At 41.1% G+C, this 18,746-nt stretch overlaps 1 protein-coding gene across 2 annotated transcripts in view; it reads left to right on the top strand.

Annotated features, from left to right (window-relative positions):
* CSMD1 (CUB and Sushi multiple domains 1) overlaps window positions 1-18,746 on the top strand; it is a 2,064,317-nt gene that overhangs the window by 1,496,060 nt on the left and 549,511 nt on the right. For both annotated transcript variants that reach the window (XM_059882319.1, XM_024986326.2), the window contains exons 9-10: window positions 98-222; window positions 13,007-13,128. In XM_059882319.1, coding sequence (XP_059738302.1) covers window positions 98-222; window positions 13,007-13,128 — 247 coding nt within the window. The remainder of the gene's footprint in view (window positions 1-97; window positions 223-13,006; window positions 13,129-18,746) is intronic.

Here is an 18,746-nt window from a genome sequence, read left to right as displayed (position 1 = left end):
TTTTGATGGCATTACATGGTAGCAGCACTGTGATGGTTTCTTTTAAAGACATCTTCCACGAGTAATCCGGGTTGTTTTTGGTTTTGTAATTGCTCAGGGTTGGTGCAAATGTACAGTTCTCCTGCGAGGACAATTACGTGCTCCAGGGATCCAAGAGCATAACGTGTCAGAGAGTCACAGACACCCTGGCTGCGTGGAGCGACCACCGGCCGATTTGCAGAGGTGAGTCGGGGTGGTCACGTCTGCCCAGATTCTCTTTCCTTATAGCTGAATACACAAGGAGATCCAAGTGCAAAGTCCAGTGTATAGACAGCAAAACTTGGTGATGATTTACCTTTTTGTGGTGATGTCGGTTAACAAGAAATATTTTTTTTTTTAATTTTTTGGAGACAAACATTTCCAAGGATATTTGTGTTTTTTAAATGTCAGGAAATACACGAGCAAACCTAATCATTCCAACACATTCTATATAACTTGGTATCCATCTATCTATACACACAGCTTGCATATGTACAAAGATATGTTACATAACTAGATGCTTTGGAATCAGAATGCAAGTCCCTGTAAATCTAAAAATGCTCACTTTGCAATAGCAGTGAAGTTATTTTTTTGAATTTTGATAGTATAAGTGATAAAGGGAGTTTGTTAGCATGATCTGAAGTCATCATTTTATTATTAAACTAATCTTGGACATAGAACAAAATGTTGCATTATCATCATCTTCTTCAATGAGGTCAAATATTTGTTGCATCTATGAAATATGTGAAAAATCCTACCAGAATTATAGAAGCCATAGGGAAACCAGCAGAAAACTGTTTTGGATATTTTACTCAGGAAAAAATTAATAAAATTAAAAGAAAAGCTAGCTGTTTTGGTTTTTTTGTTTGTTTGTTTGCATTGTGGCCATTAAATAATTTATGCAAGGTGGTAGTTTTAAAGGAAGAAGAAAAAAACTACTAAGCTGAACAAAGAATAAAAAGGGAAGTTTCATATATAACAATATCTTTTCCCTCCTTATAGTCTTTTTCAGATGAATGGATTTATAAATTTTTATTTAAAATGTTTTGGTTGTAAAAATGTATAATGCAAAATGAACCATGTCACTTACATCCTGGGAAATGAAGTAGTTGTGAAATAAATGGCTAGTTTCATCAAAGCTAAAATACTAGATTGCCTGGTTTACTATAGAGTGCCCTTACCTTTTCACATGTAGAGAACACACCTTTGTAGCATCTGTGCATCCCAAGGGCAGAGTGGGTGTGTGGGCTGCCTGCAGGTGACCCTTCCCTGTGAAATGCTTCCCTTCCTGGAGGAGCACCCGCTCTCGTCAGGAGGAGTGTGTGGCTGTGCCCTCCCCTGTTATCATTAGACTATCTGTACACTAATATTTACTAATGCAACGTCATTAGGCTTTCAAAGGAGCTCTAGCAAAATCAGTGTTCCCACCATGAAGTGGTAATTCTCATTCTCCCAGTGACAAATGAGGACCAAGCCTCAGGTACTAGCTTTCCCCCTAAGGGGGAACAATGTGTTCATTTTCTAATGTTTTTCTTGCCTTTCTAGATCAGGAACATACAGCATTATTTTAAAAGCCCACACTAAACTTGGAGAAGGCACTGGTAACCCACTCCAGTACTCTTGCCTGGAAACTCCCATGGACGGAGGAGCCTGGTAGGCTGGAGTCCGTGGGGTCACTAAGAGTCAGACAGGACTGAGCAACTTCCCTTTCACTTTTCACTTTCATGCATTGGAGAAGGAAATGGCAACCCACTCCAGTGTTCTTGCCTGGAGAATCCCAGGGACGGAGGAGCCTGATGGGCTGCCGTCTATGGGGCTGCACAGAGTCGGACACGACTGAAGCGACTTAGCAGCAGCAGCAGCAACAGACAAAACTAGTAAATGTACATCTGTTTCAAATTTATATTAAAAGTAACATAAAGGAAATATCGATCAGGATATTATTTGATTCTTACCTTATTTATTAATTCAGAAGTTTTCCTTGTATCCACTTTGGGCCAAATCTCATCTAGACTCAAAACACTTTCTCAGCATGTTGGCTCCTAACTGTGCTCTGACTTGGTACCAAACACTCAGAGGTGCTTGTCTCAGCCGACAGCTGCTCCAGCCAGGCTAAGGGAGGACAGTTCCTCTACCCCCCTGAGCTACCAGCTGCTCACTCCCAGAGGCCCCCAGAGGAGGAGCCACCTGACTTCCTGTCCCCATAGATTCTCACAGTCTACTTTATCATATTTGAAAAGAGATGTTCCTCCACAGGGTGTTTGTCTGTTGTGTGATTCTTGGTCTGGTTCCCATGGACAGCTTCTCCCCTCTCTCCAGCATCCACTTCTCTCCTTCACACTCAGATTTACTTATCTCTCCCCCTCCACCCCTGACTCCCGGTTGATGACTCAGCTGTTTTCCTTCAATTAGATGTACTTTCTTTTTCATGGACTAATCTTTTAGTTTATTTCCACTTACTACTTGTAACTCTATGAAATAATGAGCTATAGCAGCTGGGAATAATTCTTAAGAAAGCATTTTCTTATAGTATGTGTATTTTAAATCTATATACTGGAGCAGACTGTGTCTGGGGAACAATAAAAAAAAATCTTTAAAAACACAATTTTAAAGAAACCTGTATTTTAGAGCATTTAGAGTAATAAGACATTAAATAAACCTTAAATCAAAAGTCCCGAAATCTCCTAAATAGAAGAATTTGACATAAACTGTCTAGGGTAAGGTGATAACAATTAGGTGACTTAAAAAAAATACACCTCAAGAGAAACTTAAAACAAATGGATGTGAATTTTTCTTTCATATAGAATTAAGATATAGGCAGTATAGGACAAGGATGGGCAGGTCTGTTTCAGAGATGGAAATTTCCTCAAGTCTCACTCTGTCCTCCCTGTGGTCAAACCTCCATCCTCATGGTCCAAGGTGGCATCCAAACTCCAGGCAACAGGATGGAGGAGTTTAGGAGAGAGTCTGCAAAAACCATCACATGCATTCCTTCTCAGTCCAATTGGCCAAAATCCAGCCAGATATTCTCACCTTGTTGTGAGACTTAGAAACATATATATATATATATGTATATTCCAGGTGGTTACATATATAGCAAACAATTATACTTCTATGAAAGAAAAGGAACATAGCTATTAAGGGAATCTTTGCCATAGGGGTGTATTTCCATAAGAAGGAGAGATGGAGTCAATCACTCAAAATATGACATTTTTTTTCTACCCTCTATCATCTGCAGCTTTTCATGAGTGGAGTGTGTAGATAAATTAAGGGATAAATCATCCCTCTCTCATGTTCCTTGGCATTTTTGTATCAGTGTAGGATTATATTTGTAAGCAATATGGAAGAGAAGAGGTGGAGCTGTGTGCCTGTGCATATCCTACTTTCTGGACTAGAAAGGGCTCATCTGTGAGTCTTGTGGTTAAGCAGGGAACCTGTCCTCCACACTCAGCTCCCTTTCCCTGCCCTGTCCTCACCTCCTGGCCATACAACCTTCTCCCAAGAGGTCAGCTTCCTTCTGCAAAGCCAGCAGGAACATCCCTCTCTCTAGTCTGGGTGACAGTCTTCTATTTATCAAGTAGTCACCATGTACCATGACCTAATCAGGTACACATACAGATGGATGGTCAAGTGCTTCAGTGCATCTTAGGCTGACCCTATAGAGGACCACTTCATGGAGCCTCTAGAGCAGGGCTCTCAGCCAGAAATAAAATGCAAGCCACTGATCTAATTTTAGGGAGCTCAAATCTGGTGATCTGTGACAACCTAGAGGGGTGGGATGGAGGTTCAAGAGGGAGAGAAAATGCATATACCTATGGCTGATTCCTGTTGATGTATGAGAGAAACCAATGCAATATTGTAAAGCAATTATCCTTCAATTAAAAATAAATAAATTGTTTAAAAAAAGTATCTAGTAGCCAGATTGGAAAAGAAGCAGGTGCAGTTAATTTTAAGAATATTATTTAACCCTAAACATATCAATTATTTTAATGTATAGTTGAAAAGACTCTAAGGAGATACCTTTTCTTCCCGCTTTGTTTTATTCACACTCTGTCTTGGACATTCAGTGTGCATTTTATGCTCACGGCTCAGACCAACATCATTTCAAGCGCGGCTCAGACCAGCATAATTTCAAGCACTCCATCTTCAGAGGTGCTGGTGGCTACCATGGACAGTGCCGCGTTCACTGCTGCTCTCAGCCGCGTTTTCTCAGCTCCCAACACCCTTGTGGGTGTGATGGGCAGAACTGGTCTCTCTGAGTCACGAGCAGTTTCCTGGCTGGTGTCCCTCATTTCTCCTATTAAAACCCATCCATTTCCCAGGTTGGCAATGTTTAGGAACCCTGTGTCTGTCATCATCCCCTCCTTTAAATAGTGTCTCTACTGGCTTTTAATGACTGATTCCCCAACTAAAGAAGAGTTGAGAAACCTTTATTGAAGTGGAGATTTTATGACTATTCTCTAAAGATGGCTTTAGCTGTCTAAAGTGTAGGGGGAAATGGATAACATGAAGCATAATACTATTTCATGCTACACAAAACAGAATACAGGAGTATTTACTTAGCTATCAGTAGATTCCAAACACCAAGGGCAATTTTTCAAGTTCGTCTTCCCCTCTGTGCTACTGCCGTAATACACTGTAAGTCAGAGGTGAGCAGTACAGTTTGGGTATTCCTGACGCACTCTGAGCTTTTAAAGCAGCCGTCATATTGATCATCTCAGCCACATGTTCTAAATTCAGCCATCTATCAAATGTAATACAATGCCCCTGGTCTAAGCACTGCACACATTATGAGATTTCAGATCAGTCAATTAAGGAAGGGCTGATTCTCAAGGTTCCGATCTTCATGAAGGGTCTCTAACTCTTAAGTAATTATCGTGCCTTCTCCATGGGAGGATTATTGGATAGAAGCATTTGATAAATTGCAGTGAGTCAGGAGGGATCGTTCACATCTGGACACTGGGTCCTAAGCCAATGCTTACATTAGCTAATTAACCCTGAGGATGGGGGATGTTACCTTTTCTTCCTGTTGGCACACAGATGAATGGTTGCCATAGCTCAGTAATTATACAAGTGATCTTGTTTAAAATTATACTTACTTCATTTAGGGATATGAAAACAACCATTATGATTTTTCACAGGGTAAAATATTACGAGCTGTTTGAAACTGTATAAGTATCTTTAACTGGCAATATTTTTTTTTAAATAAGCAAACAAAATAGAGAAGAAGAGGATGCACTTGTATTTTTTTTTGAGTAAAATGTTTCAGCTGGCATTTATTCCATCGGTGTTTGAGCGGGGTATATAGAGAGAATTTCTTTTAATGCTAATGAACATTAATCTGTGGAATTAATATTTTTAGTTGCTGTCTGAGTTGACAAGGCACATAAGAAAAGTGAAGTGGCTTTTGCAGTTGTAACTGTGGTTGCATGGACGCCAGTTAGAGCCTCAGAGGGTCACAGAATAGAGCTAGTATTATCTCAGGATTCCAAGTCAGGTTAGCCCAGCAGTATCCTTAACTTATTAACTTGTCACTTACTGAGAACTTTACAGTGTAATCTTCCCTACTCATATTTCCTCTCCATACAGAAATGACCTTTTAAATAGTAGTGGAAAGACCATTTATACCTGAAAGATGACTTCATTCTACCAGACTAAGGGTCCAGAGCCAATTTGAAGACTGTATTTTAATACTGATTATTATGTCAGGTAACTATGAGCCCATAGATTTAAAGAAACATACACTTTAAAGGAAAAGAAAACAACAACTTCTTTGTCATAGATATAACAGAAAATATATATATGCACTCTGAACTTTTAAAGCAGACCTTATATTGATTATCTCAGCCACATGTTCTAAATCCAACCATCTATCAAATGCAATAAAATGCCTATGGTCTGAGCACTGCACATATTGTAAGATTTCAGATCAGTCAATTAAGGAAGGAATTGACCTTAATTGAGAGCTCTTAGGATTTACTCTAAGAATTTTCATACATAACAGACATTGGTATATTTAGTACATTTATCACGCTGTACATTACATTCCTAGGACTGATTTGTCTCATAACTAGAGCTTTGTACCATCTGACCACCTTCTTTCAATCCTCCCCTCCACTGTTCTGCACCCCTTAGTAACCACAAATCTCATCTATTTTTTATGAGTTTGTATGTGAAGTGTAATTGCCTAGAACACCATGTTAATTCCTGTTACCCAACATAGTGATTCCATATTTCTATAAAGTACAAAATTATCATGATAATAAGTCTAGTTATCATATATCACCATAAAAAGTTATTAAATTATTGTTGGCTATATTCCCTAAGCTATGACTCATTTATTTGATGACTGGAATTTTGTACCTCTTAATTTCTCACACTTTTAACTTTTACTTTAATTCCAGTGAATTTGGATAAATTTCTGTTTTCGCTTCTAGACTTCTAAGGATATGTACTCTTTACTTGAATGTCAATTGGGAGAAAAACATGTTTTTCTCTATTTCTTATTAAGTTACTGAAGATAACAAAGTCATGTATTTTTATGCCACTGCTCTCAAATTCACCTGACATAAAATGACTTGGAAACCAGTGTTGCTGCTGCTGCTGAGTAGCTTCAGTCGTGTCTGACTCTGTGCGACCCCATAGATGGCAGCCCACCAGGCTCCCCCGTCCCTGGGATTCTCCAGGCAAGAACACTGGAGTAGGTTGCCATTTCCTTCTCCAATGCATGAAAGTGAAAAGTGAAGGTGAAGTCGCTCAGTCGTGTCCGACTCTTAGCGACCTCATGGACTGCAGCCTACCAGGCTCCTCCGTCCATGGGATTTCCCTGGCAAGAGTATTGGAGTGGGGTGCCATTGCCTTCTCCAGGAAACCAGTGTTAACTGGGTGCTAATAATGCTCCTAGAACATGCCTGGGGTGTTTCTGACAGCCTGCCTGCGTTTGTTGTCTTCCTTCTGCCTGGAACGCTTCTCCCCCAGACCCCCAGGTGGTTCTCCATCCTGCACCCACCATCAGATGTCATCTCATCCAAACCCTTCCGTGCCCATTCTGTGCCCACCCTCTTCCAAATGCTCTGTGAACCCTGACTCTGCTTTCCTGCAGAAATCGAGTGTCTTCCTGCCATTAGACGTCTGTGTGGTTAATCCCCTGATGCAGGCGTGGAGCTTAGGTTTTTCTCTCTTTGCTGCATCCTCTGTGCTGGAAACAGCACCCAACTCTCAGTGAGCACTCACTGTGCATTTTCTTTTTACTACCTGTGCTATGGTGTGTGGTGCTCTACTTACATTCCTTCCTCCAACCCTTACAGAAATCGTGGATGAAGTTATGATTGTTATAATAAGTGGATTACCCGAGAGGCTTAAAATTAAATAATTTAAGATAACACATCTGATAGCTTCATAAACCAGATCTGGAACTCAAGAGTGATTCAGAAAAGCAAGCTCTTAACCTCTGGCATACTTTCTCCATTTTGGCTGAGTCTGGATATGGACATAAAATGGGTGATTTTCTTTTAAATTCTACAAGAATCACACTCTCCAATATAATTCTTAATTTGCTTTTAAAAAGCTTCTGAGTCCAGATATCCTATTAATTTAAGTTTAATCAATTAGAATATTCTTCTCTTCAATTTAATTTCATTAAGTAGTTACTATAGAATGGTAAAGATTCCCGGAACTGATTGAACATAAATAGATAAATTACTACTTCAAGTTGCGTAAGATAAATCATGTGAAACAAATACATGTTATACTTAATAAATACTCAATGATTAATGGATAAATAGCACATATTGGCATTTAAAACTGGTTAGTTTTCTTCTCCCTTTCCACTTTCCTTCTTTATATGTTATATTTCCAGTGATCATTTTGTAAATTCTAGTTTAATTTTTAAAACACATTAGATATAAGTAAAATTTGAGTTTACAAATTTAGAACACTGTCACATAAGTACTATTAACTGTACATTAATTAGATCATGGTTATTATCAAAGAACATCTATTAAGCATTTTTAAGATTTCTGTGCAAATTACTTTACGTTAGGTGTTATATTTCCAAAAAGATTCAGACACGGGGGAATGCCTTGGCAAGAGCAGAAAGTGGCGAGTGTGTACTCAACTCTAAAATGTGTAAATGTGTGTATACATTTCCATTATGGGAATGTATTTATATCTTGCTATAAAGACTTGCTTGACACTGGCATATTGTAGTTACCTAATTATTTGCTTAATTAGATACTTTGTTGACTAATTGAATATGTGTTTAGCACAGAAGCAACTGTTTGGGAAGCAGGTCCTGGTCTCCAAGGATACAGTGAGGTTGCTCATCACAATCAGAGCAGGTCACTAAGCCTTGTAGTGTCTGAACAGCTGCACAGCCCTTTTGGGGAGGAGTGAGGAGTCAGCAGAGTCCAGGAGTGGAGAGAGACGGGCAAGGGGGGAAAGCTTCAGAGTCAAATCATACAGTCTTCTGATCATCAGTCCAGTTTGTACTCAGTTATAGCGACAAACTGCAGCTTGCAAAGCAGCATAGATGTGGTTAGTAGATAAACTGAGGCCACCCGCCCACTTTCTGCAGAAGGGTCTGCACACCCTCACCATCCTAACTGAGCATGACCCTCGGGCCGGTGGCAGAAACTCCCTCCACAATCATTCCCAGAGCTTACAAATTTAGAACACTGTCACATAAGTAACATTAAATGTACATTAATTAGATCATGGTTATTATCAAAGAACATTTATTAAGCATTTTTAAGATTTGCTTAAAAATCTGGCCTGCTGATGTTCACTCATGGGATACACTGCAGTGCAGCTTTAGTCCCGGTTTACCTGTAATCTCTGTGGCTGTTCTGTGTTCTTCTCTGGCTCTTCTTATCCTTCTCAAAGCCTGGATGTTTGACAAACATGATAGAGAGTGAAGGCAATGGAAGACAATTAGCCTTATGGTGCTGGAAGCTGATGGAAGGAAGAAGAGGGGAGTGACAGGCAGGAGTGACGTTCGCTCTGCTGCCCCCTCTCAGCAGCTCAGGGAGATGGCAGCTTAGTCTGAGCCTTTCTGCCACAGTGCCAGAGCATAGAGAGAAAACCCCAGACAGGGTGTCTGCAGGAGATGTAGAAGAGAATGTCCAGTCTGCACTTCAGCCTCTATGCATACTTGGAGAATGGCACACAGAGATCATGGTAACTCAAGACACGTTGCTATTATCTGGTAGAGACTCTACACATGGGAGGTTGAACTTTGGGTTGTCACCAATAGCAAATCTTGTGGTTGTGACTAGTAGCAAAGGCTTGATACAAGAAAATAGTACCTAATGAATTGTAATTGGTGTGATGATGATAGGATCATCACATGATGAGTGCTAAGTCACTTCAGTCGTGTCCGACTCTGTGTGACCCCATAGACGGCAGCCCACCAGGCTTCCCCGTCCCTGGGATTCTCCAGGCAAGAACACTGGAGTGGGTTGCCATTTCCTTCTCCAATGCATGAAAGTGAAAAGTGAAAGTGAAGTTGCTCAGTCGTGTCCGACTCTGTGTGACCCCATAGACGGCAGCCCACCAGGCTCCTCCATCCATGGGATTTTCCAGGCAAGAGTACTGGAGTGGGGTGCCATTGCCTTCTCTGCATCACATGATGAAGAGGTAGACAATTAGAATGTGGACAACTTAAAAAAATCAAGACTGAGGTACCAGCTAAAAGTGTCAACAATTCCCCCAAGAAAGAGGATTAGAACTAACTACTTAGACTATCAGTCTACTTCAAAATTGCAGCAACAAGTATTTATGGGGGTAACTATTAAGTACCAGGAATTGTTCTAATTGTTGAGATTATACATAGCAAGCAAAACAAAACAAAACAAAATCCCTGCCATGAATATTCTCACATATTTCATTTCAGCTGATTATTTTGATGTCATTCTTTTAAATGAGTAGAAAAAAAAATCAAAAGTTATTAGGAAAATGTACTACAAAAAATACAGACAGTTCTAAGAAAAAGAAAAAAAAATGCATATTAATTTGACAACTTTTGGTGAGAAATACCTCTGAAGGGACTGGATTCACAACTCACTCTGTATGAAACACAAAGTATAGAAAATGTGCTAGTTTCCTATGAATATTTTACTAATAGTTATCTCTCTAAAAATATAATCACTAATAATCCTGTCTCCCCAAGCAGTGGGTAAGATGAATTTCATGAAGATGAATTTCATAAGTCAAGTTAGAGGTCAGGCTTCAAAGCAGACAACTGGGACCCATGGCCATCGACGGGCTGTCAGATTTGGCGAACTTTCCAGCAGAGTGGCAGCTGGAGCTAATGACGGGAGGAGTACAAATTGTCAGCGGGAATGTAGCACATTAGTTCCCCACAGTACACATCCTTCAGATGAGTTTGTCTTTAAGTTTGAAATGCTTAGACTAGCACTTGGATAATATTAGTTCAAAATTCCTTTACTTGCACTACACTGTGTTTGTCAGCTCTTCTGTATGAAATTTCACAAAGTAGGAATGTGTAACACAAAGGTAAGTTGACTCAAATTTTATTGTAAACTGTTTTTTTAAGGTTTTTCTAATTAATACCAGTAATATTGTTGTTGCTGTTTAGTCGCTCAGTCATGTCCGAATCTTTTGCTACCCCATCATGGACTGTGGCCCACCAGGCTCCTCTGCCCACGAGATTTCCCAGGCAAGAACACTGGAGTGGGTTGCCATTTCCTTCTCCAACTGGTAATATTAGAATACTTTAAGAAACGTGTGGATCCAAAGTTCATGATCCTCTCAGGAACACACTCCTGGAAGTAGACCCCTTGGAGGGTGAAGCCGCACAGTGCAGATATATGTGCTTGTGGACACTGCTTTACTAGAAGGCTTTGTGTCCAGGGCACACCCACTGGGCTTTGGAAACCAAAGCACCTTCCATCCGTATTGATGAAATGCATGCATGCATGCTAAGTCACTTCAGTCGTGGTGGACTCTGTGCGACCCCATGGACAGCAGCCCACCAGGCTCCCCCGTCCATGGGATTATCCAGGAGTGGGTTGCCATTTCCTTCTTCAGTATTGATGAAACAGTGGTGTTCATTTGAAAGCAAGTGCTAATATTTTGAACGATAGCTTTCATGTTTTTGTTAATCAGTGTCTAGTAGGTTAATTCTTAGCTAGTATCAAGTAACAAAAAGGTTGTCTAAAGTCATTTTCTCACATTTTTTTGTGTTCACAACTATCGACATTAGATATGGTGCTGAGGATGTACAGTGAAGGAAGGATGCTTTCCCAAGGTCAAGGGGTTCACAGTCTTTTAAGAAAGAGATTCGTAGGTTAATACTGACAAAAAAGAAATATTATTAGAAATAGGCATATTGACATTATTGCTACATCAATATAAATGGAAAAGGGAATAGTTAGGCACTGCCTGATTAAACGGTTTCTTCAGCCTCCTCCTCTGCAAGATGCCCCTGGGAGTCAGAGGCCAGTTCTGTTTCATGCTGCAGCTTAGTCTCCTGGAACAGCGCCTGACCTGTACCGAAGCTCAGCTGGCAAGACGGAGGGAAGGAAGGATGGGCGATGACTAAAGTCTGCTCTTCAGTGGATGGCAGCTTAGTCAGTTTATGTTATATGACATCTTAGGGAAATGAACCCGAACTTCTTACATTAGTGCTTATTTATGAAGTTTAGTTTCCTCCACTCTTTTCTCAAACACAGTTCAAATTATTAATGTTAAGAATGGAGCTTAGGATGACATTTGATTTCCAAAACTTGAGTATTCATTAAAAAAATTCTCCTTTTCTAAAGAGAAGATCAATTGAAATATTTTTGTATTCAAAACTTGGTCGTTTTTATTGGGTCATGCCATTTATGCACTGTTTCAATTTTAAGGTATTTTCTTTTTCCTTTGGGAGTCATCATTTCTATTTTCTTTCTTCATACTTTCAACTGTATTTTAAGTTGTAATTTGCATGTGATATAATTTGTTATAGAATAAAATCTAAAGCTTGAGAGGAACTTTAAATATCATCCCTTGCATCATTCTCATGTAAAATAGAAAGAATGAGAGACTTCTCTGGTGGTCCAGTGGTTGAGAATCTGCCTGCCAGTACAGGGGGCTAGGGGTTTGATCCCTGGTTTGGGACAATTCCACATGGCTTTGAGCAACTAAGGGTGAGCGCCACCACCCCTGAGCCTGTGCTCTGGAGCCTGGAGCCTCGACAAGGGAAGCCATGGCAATGAGAAACCCACACACGGCAGCTAGAGGGTAGCTCCCACTCTTCCCGGCTAGAGAGAGCCCACTATCAGCAACAAAGACCCAGTGCAGCCAAAAATAAGTAAATTTAAAAATAGAAAGGTTGAGGTTGTGGGGGCTGGGATTACTTATGCAAGGACATATCCTGTCGGGCATAGTTGAGACGTTAATTCTGGTCTCCTGAATTCGTATTGCATTGTGTGCACCCAAACGCCTTATCAGACCCTCTCTGCAGGAGTCAGAATGGGGCCCAAAATGGGTTAATTTGGTTTGATATTGTCAAGGTAGTGTTGTCGGGATTCTCAGGTGGCTCAGATGGTAAAGAACCTGCCTGCAATGCAGGAGACCTGCGTTCAATCCCTGGGTAGGGAAGATCCCCTGGAGAAGGAAACAGCAACCCACTCCAGTATTCTTGCCTTGAAAAATCCCATGGATGGAGGAGGCTGGTGGGCTACAGTCCATGGGGTCACAAAGAGTCGGACACAACTGAGCGGCTTCACTTCACTTCAAGGTGCTGTTGTCAGCTCATTCTGTGAAGGGTAACGCTTTGGGAAACGTGATAAAGAAGAGTTCCAGGTAAGCGTTGCAAGTACCAAGCAAAGGTCCCAAAGGCTGAGCAAAATCTACTTGCCAATTTGATTTCACAGTTTTTTATCGCAGTCACACAAGAGCTAACTTGAAGTTCCATGTGCATTTTGTGTCTTCACCACACAGATGAAACCCTGTAGAAAATAACGTCCTCTCTGTATATTTCTAGCAAGAACATGTGGATCGAATCTGCGTGGGCCCAGTGGCGTCATTACCTCTCCTAATTACCCAGTTCAGTACGAAGACAATGCTCACTGTGTCTGGGTCATCACTACGACGGACCCTGACAAGGTAAGACTCTCAGCTCCCCTCTGTACATTTGAGCAGCTCAACTCTCTACCATGGCAACTGTTTACCATGAACAACCTGGTGAGTGCCACACACCCTTACATCTTGTTTGAATTAAAAATCTGCTGCTTCATGGCGCGTCAGTCTATCCGCCTTGGTTGGAAAGCCTGTCTAGGATGCACTTATAAAGTACTCTCAGTGTGCTTCCCTCCTACTGCTCCTGAAGGTTACCTCTATATTATGGTTTTATTTCCAGCTTGATTGTCATATAACAACTGACATACAACATTGTTTTAGTGTAAGGTGTGCAACATAATGATTTGATATGTATTTATATTGAAAACTGGTTACTGCAATGTTTAGTTAACATGTATCACCTTGTATAGTTAACATATTTTTTATTGTGATGAGAACTTTTTATCGCAGTAGCAGTCAGTAATCAGTCGATGGCCTCCAGGTGGAATGTAGGGAGTGAAAGAGGACGATCCGTGGGCAGGTGGTCTTGATTCTCTTAACACTGTGAACACATGGCTTCCCCTGTGGTACCTGCTGCAAGGGGAGAGGAGAAGGAATCCAGAATTGGGGTGGGTGGTGAAACCCTGGCCAGAATGGACATAAGGTCCAGCCTCCCGGGGGACTCCCAGTGAACATCCACTGTCCTTACATAATTACTGATGATAACACCCTTCTTTATTCTCCTAATCATCCCAGGTTGGAACAATTAGATTCTAAGTTCTCTCTACCTGGAAACAGGGAAAGGGCCTCAGAAACCAGCTGTTTAAGGGAAGAGAGAATGGGTTTGGCTCTGGGTGCAGTGAGAGTGAGGGGCTTGCTATATCTCCAAATGTGTGTCCCTCAGAGAGGTCAGCTCGGGATTCCCAGGTGTGTCCTTAGCTGCCGAAACCTGGGATGAGTGTGACATTGTGCAGAGAGGCCAGAGAGAGCCAAAGAGAGTCCTGCTGGCAGCATCACATTTCTCTCAGGGCCGTTGGACGGTGCACTGGGCTCCACCATCAGTGATGGTGATCTTGCAAGCAGAAGTATCCACGTCAAGTTTTGAAATACTAAACTCTTATATGGACGATGCCCTGGAGTTTCAGCACGAAAGCAGAAGCTCCAGATGAAATCTTCAGGGAATTTGGTTAACTCACTCCCAATAGTTTAAAATTCATTTACATCCAGATTACATATGGATAATCATAAATATTTTTCTATATGAAAGATACCCCTATATATCAGTGTTTCTATGTCTTTCCTACTGTCAACTGAAAAAAGGCACAACCTGAAAGTTGAGGATTAGTGTCACTTGGAGGGCATACAGAGGACATAGGGGCTTCCCTGGTGGCTCAGTGGTAAGGAAACTGCCTACAATGCAAGAGATGCAGGAGACGTGGATTCGATCCTGAGTCAGGAAGATCCCCTGGAGGAGGGAATGCCAACCCACTCCAGTATTCTTGCCTGGAGAATCCCATGGACAGAGGAGCCTGGGAGTCAGGCTTCTCTGACTGAGAAGACACGACTGAGTGACGAAGCAGGCATGCATGCACGGAGGATGTACGCCCATGAGACGGCTCTCAGATGACTGCAGGGGGCTGTTCAGGGCAGGTCAGGGAGGAACCAGGACATATAGCAGTTTTTTTGGGAAAAATAGGTAGTCAAACATCAAAAGATTACTGTTAATAGAAGAAAAGTGGACATTTGAATTCAGTGAATTTTAGCTCTTTTCTATACATGGGAAGATGCAGAGCCTGGACTCAATGGAATCCCTGCTTGGATGCCCATCTTAACCTTCCAGGGCCAGTGTCCTGCTTTCCTCCACCTTGAGTGCCCCCACGAGGCAGAGACTGGGGGCTTGATGGACACAACATCCTTCATTTACTGACGTGGCAGGCGACACTCTCTGTCCACACTGTATGTACTAGAATGACCGAAATCTCTATGCAGACAACAGCAGCTTAGAGTTACTCTTGTCTAAACCCTTCATTCGACAGCAAGGAAGCTGAGACCCAGGAAGGTAAGATTTCAGAGCTGTTTACTTCTATTTCAGGATAGAAACATGTGTGCTCTTTGCAGAGCTCTGATAGCCTCTTAGTCAGCTTTCTTCCTCCTGGAAGAAGAGTCATTTCTTTTGCAGCTATCTGTTCCATTATCACTTTGATGAGAACCACAAGGAAATGAAGCGGTAGGTTATTCAGTGCGCTGATAGGATGCTCTTGGCTGTAGATAATAGAAGAGCTGACTAAAAGCCAAACGTTTTTAGGGAAATGTTGTTTCATGCAATGAAAGGGCAGAGCCATGGAGATTCCAGGTTTAATTAAGAAGCTGAGGGCTCTGGTGTGTGCCTTTCTCTCTGCTTTGCTCTCTGAGTAATGATCACATACCCCTCAGGTCACAAGATGCTACCATACCATCACGTTCAATGCTCAAGGAAGAAACACTGCATGTCTTCCTGAGAAATGGCAGGAATTGTCTAGAAACTCCTAGATGCTCCCCTTAAGACCACCTGAGCTAGATGTCCATGCTCAAGATACTGAGCAGCTGGAGGAAAGAACCATCTGGAAGTCAGAGAAAGGGCCAGTGGTTGTTGGTGACAAGTCATGTCTACCACACACAGATAAGCAAGAGGTCGAGGGAAGAGTTTTCAGTTATCACCAGATTCCTCTTTTGCTTTTGAAATGTTTCATGTCCCATTATCTTCCTGTTCCACTGGACACCAGTGGGCTAAGATTAATTAAAACTCATGAAATTTTTTCCTTGGTATTTTGAAGTTGATTTTAAAACCTGGCCAAGCTGCAAAATGACAAATGAAATACTGAATTTATGCAGTTTGGGTTTATGGATTTCTCTCATTATACAAGTTCACTTTTCTCTCTCATGTTTGTGCACACTTACATAGGTTTTTGTAAAGGCTTCGTATATATTTTGTTGACTCTGAACACATAACAATTAACAAGTTAAATTTCAGGAATTTTGTGTTACACTGCTCCAGAAATTTCTTTGCCTTCCTTCGTTTACTTTGGTGAGATGCTCAGAGAACAAGCAACGCTTCTGCATGGATAGGCTCACACGGATCCTCAAACAAGAGCACCACTTAGACACCTGAAGGCATCTCAATTAAGCAGAATTACCATCCAAATTAAGCAGCAGACATTGCCATTAAGCATAATTAGGCCTAATTTGATTCCTTGGGAGACATTCCAAATAAGGGGGTTTCCCGATTAAGTTCGTGGTGATGAAGGTATATTACATTTTGAGCATAACAGTAAAGAACAGTTACGTCAAAATTTCCAGACAACAGCTCTTGCTAGAATACTAACAGCATTCTAGACAAGAAGGGTTGGTACACCTTGGCTTGTTGTTTGACATGCTTTGTAAATTTTTAAGAAATAGGGTAGAATAGAAATCTAAAATTGATTTCCAAATTGATGAGTCAATGAGAGATGAGTTAATAAGCTCCTTTTTTGTTGAAAGATTAGCCCTCTCATGGTGACTTACACTCTTTCCTGGTCTTAAACCTGCTTTGACAATTATATAACCATGTTCCACGTGTCAGTTTATACCAAGTGTTAACATAAAATGGCTCATACAGAGTAGTCATTGCGGGAAGTTCGTTGTGTCTCTTAGTAAAGTATGTTGTAAATATAAGATTGTGGAATGCCAAGTTAAATCCATTCACTTACATATGTTTGTTTATATATATAATTATCACAATATATATTAGGTTAAGATACACATTATATATAATGCATATTTGGAGAATTATATGTGTTAATATGTGTATTATATTAATATGCATATATTAGGAAAACATGCTATGTAGGCAGAAAATTTAAAAGAAATAGTTCCTCAAGAAGATTCACTTTAGTAGAGAAGTGGGTTTCTAAACACTCAATTGTATTGTTCTTGCTGAACTAGCCCAGTAGAAATTCAGTAAAAATTAACACAGTAATATGATATTTATTAATATATTTCATTATAGGTACATTCAACTATCCATATTTTCTGAGATAAAACTCTTGAGGATGCCTGTGATCAAATTCTTAAGAAAGTAATCTATGGTTAGTGAACCACAGATTATGGGAACTTTGAGCAAATGCTCTCAAACATTTATCACTGGGGTTTTCATTGAAAGGATTAAACACGGAAGACAGCTTTCCTTAGAATCCTTTGATATGTGGATATTGTGCGTGTGTTTTTCTCTAATACATTTGGCTGGCAAAATTTCAGTACCTAATTTTAATTTGAGCTCTTCAGAGAGTAGTGTTTTTGTTGGTGTTAAACTCAGGATTGAAGTGATTTAAGGTGTTTAAACTTTGTCTTATGTGGTTCGTCCACTGAACTCTGTTATGTGGTTCATTCAGGCTGCTATAACAAAATATTGCAGACTAGGTGTATGATATGAAAAACAGATGTTTAATGTCTAACAGCTTTGAACCCCAGTGCGTCCTTATGGTGTTTACAGCTCCCACTTCTGAAGGTTGTTGTGAAGAGCATAAAGTCAGTGTAAAGCACCTGAACACAGTTCTCCAGACACTACACAAGTGCCTCCTTCCTCACCTCCTCTCAGTTCCGCCTCCCTCACCTCCCCGTCCTGCTTTCATTATCACTACTGACTACATTCAATGAGATGTAAGTGGAACATGCATGGCAGCTATTGCTGCCAGGTGTCAGTGCAGGGCATGAGGGCAGGACATCATCCTGCCCACAGTCACCTGCACAGATCTGAAGGTCACAAGATTGGAAGTGGGAGACCTCAGGACTTCATTTCAATTATGAGACAGGAGGGACCTACGTGGGGCTTCCCAGGTGCTGCTTGTGAAGAAGCTGGCTGGCAGGGAAGGAGACGCAAGAGTCATGGACCTGATCCCTGGTTTGGGAAGATCCCCTGCAGGGGGAAATAGCAACCCACTCCAGTATTCTTGCCTAAAAAATTCCATGCCCAGAGGAGCCTGGAGGGCTATAGTCCATGGGGTTGCAAAGAGTTGGACACAGATGAGCAACTGAGCATAGGGACCTAAATCAGAACAAGAAACAACATCAGATTTGGAGAGAAGAAAACGGATTCGAGATCTATTTAAGGGATGGCAGATGACACCACCCTTATGGCAGAAAGTGAAGAGGAATTTAAAAGCCTCTTGATGAAAGTTAAAGAGGAGAGTGAAAAAGCTGCTTTAAAACTCAACATTCAGAAAACTAAGATCATGGCATCTGGTCCCATCACTTCATGGGAAATAGATGGGAAAACAGTGGAAACAGTGTCAGACTTTGATTTCTGGGGCTCCAAAATCACTGCAGATGGAAACTGCAGCCATGAAATTAAAAGACGCTTACTCCTTGGAAGGAAAGTTATGACCAACCTAGATAGCATATTCAAAAGCAGAGACATTACTTTGCCAACAAAGGTCCATCTAGTCAAGGCTATGGTTTTTCCAGTGGTCATATGTGGATGTGAGAGTTGGACTGTGAAGAAAGCTGAGCGCAGAAGAATTGATGCTTTTGAACTGTGGTGTTGGAGAAGACTCTTGAGAGTCCCTTGGACTGAAAGGAGATCCAACCAGTCCATTCTGAAGGAGATCAGTCCTGGGTGTTCTTTGGAAGGACTGATGCTAAAGCTGAAACTC

Source organism: Bos taurus, chromosome 27, assembly GCF_002263795.3.
Source record: "Bos taurus isolate L1 Dominette 01449 registration number 42190680 breed Hereford chromosome 27, ARS-UCD2.0, whole genome shotgun sequence".
Classification (NCBI taxonomy): domain Eukaryota; kingdom Metazoa; phylum Chordata; class Mammalia; order Artiodactyla; family Bovidae; genus Bos; species Bos taurus.
Note: the sequence above shows the minus strand (reverse complement) of the source record. Positions and strands in the feature narration are given on the sequence as shown.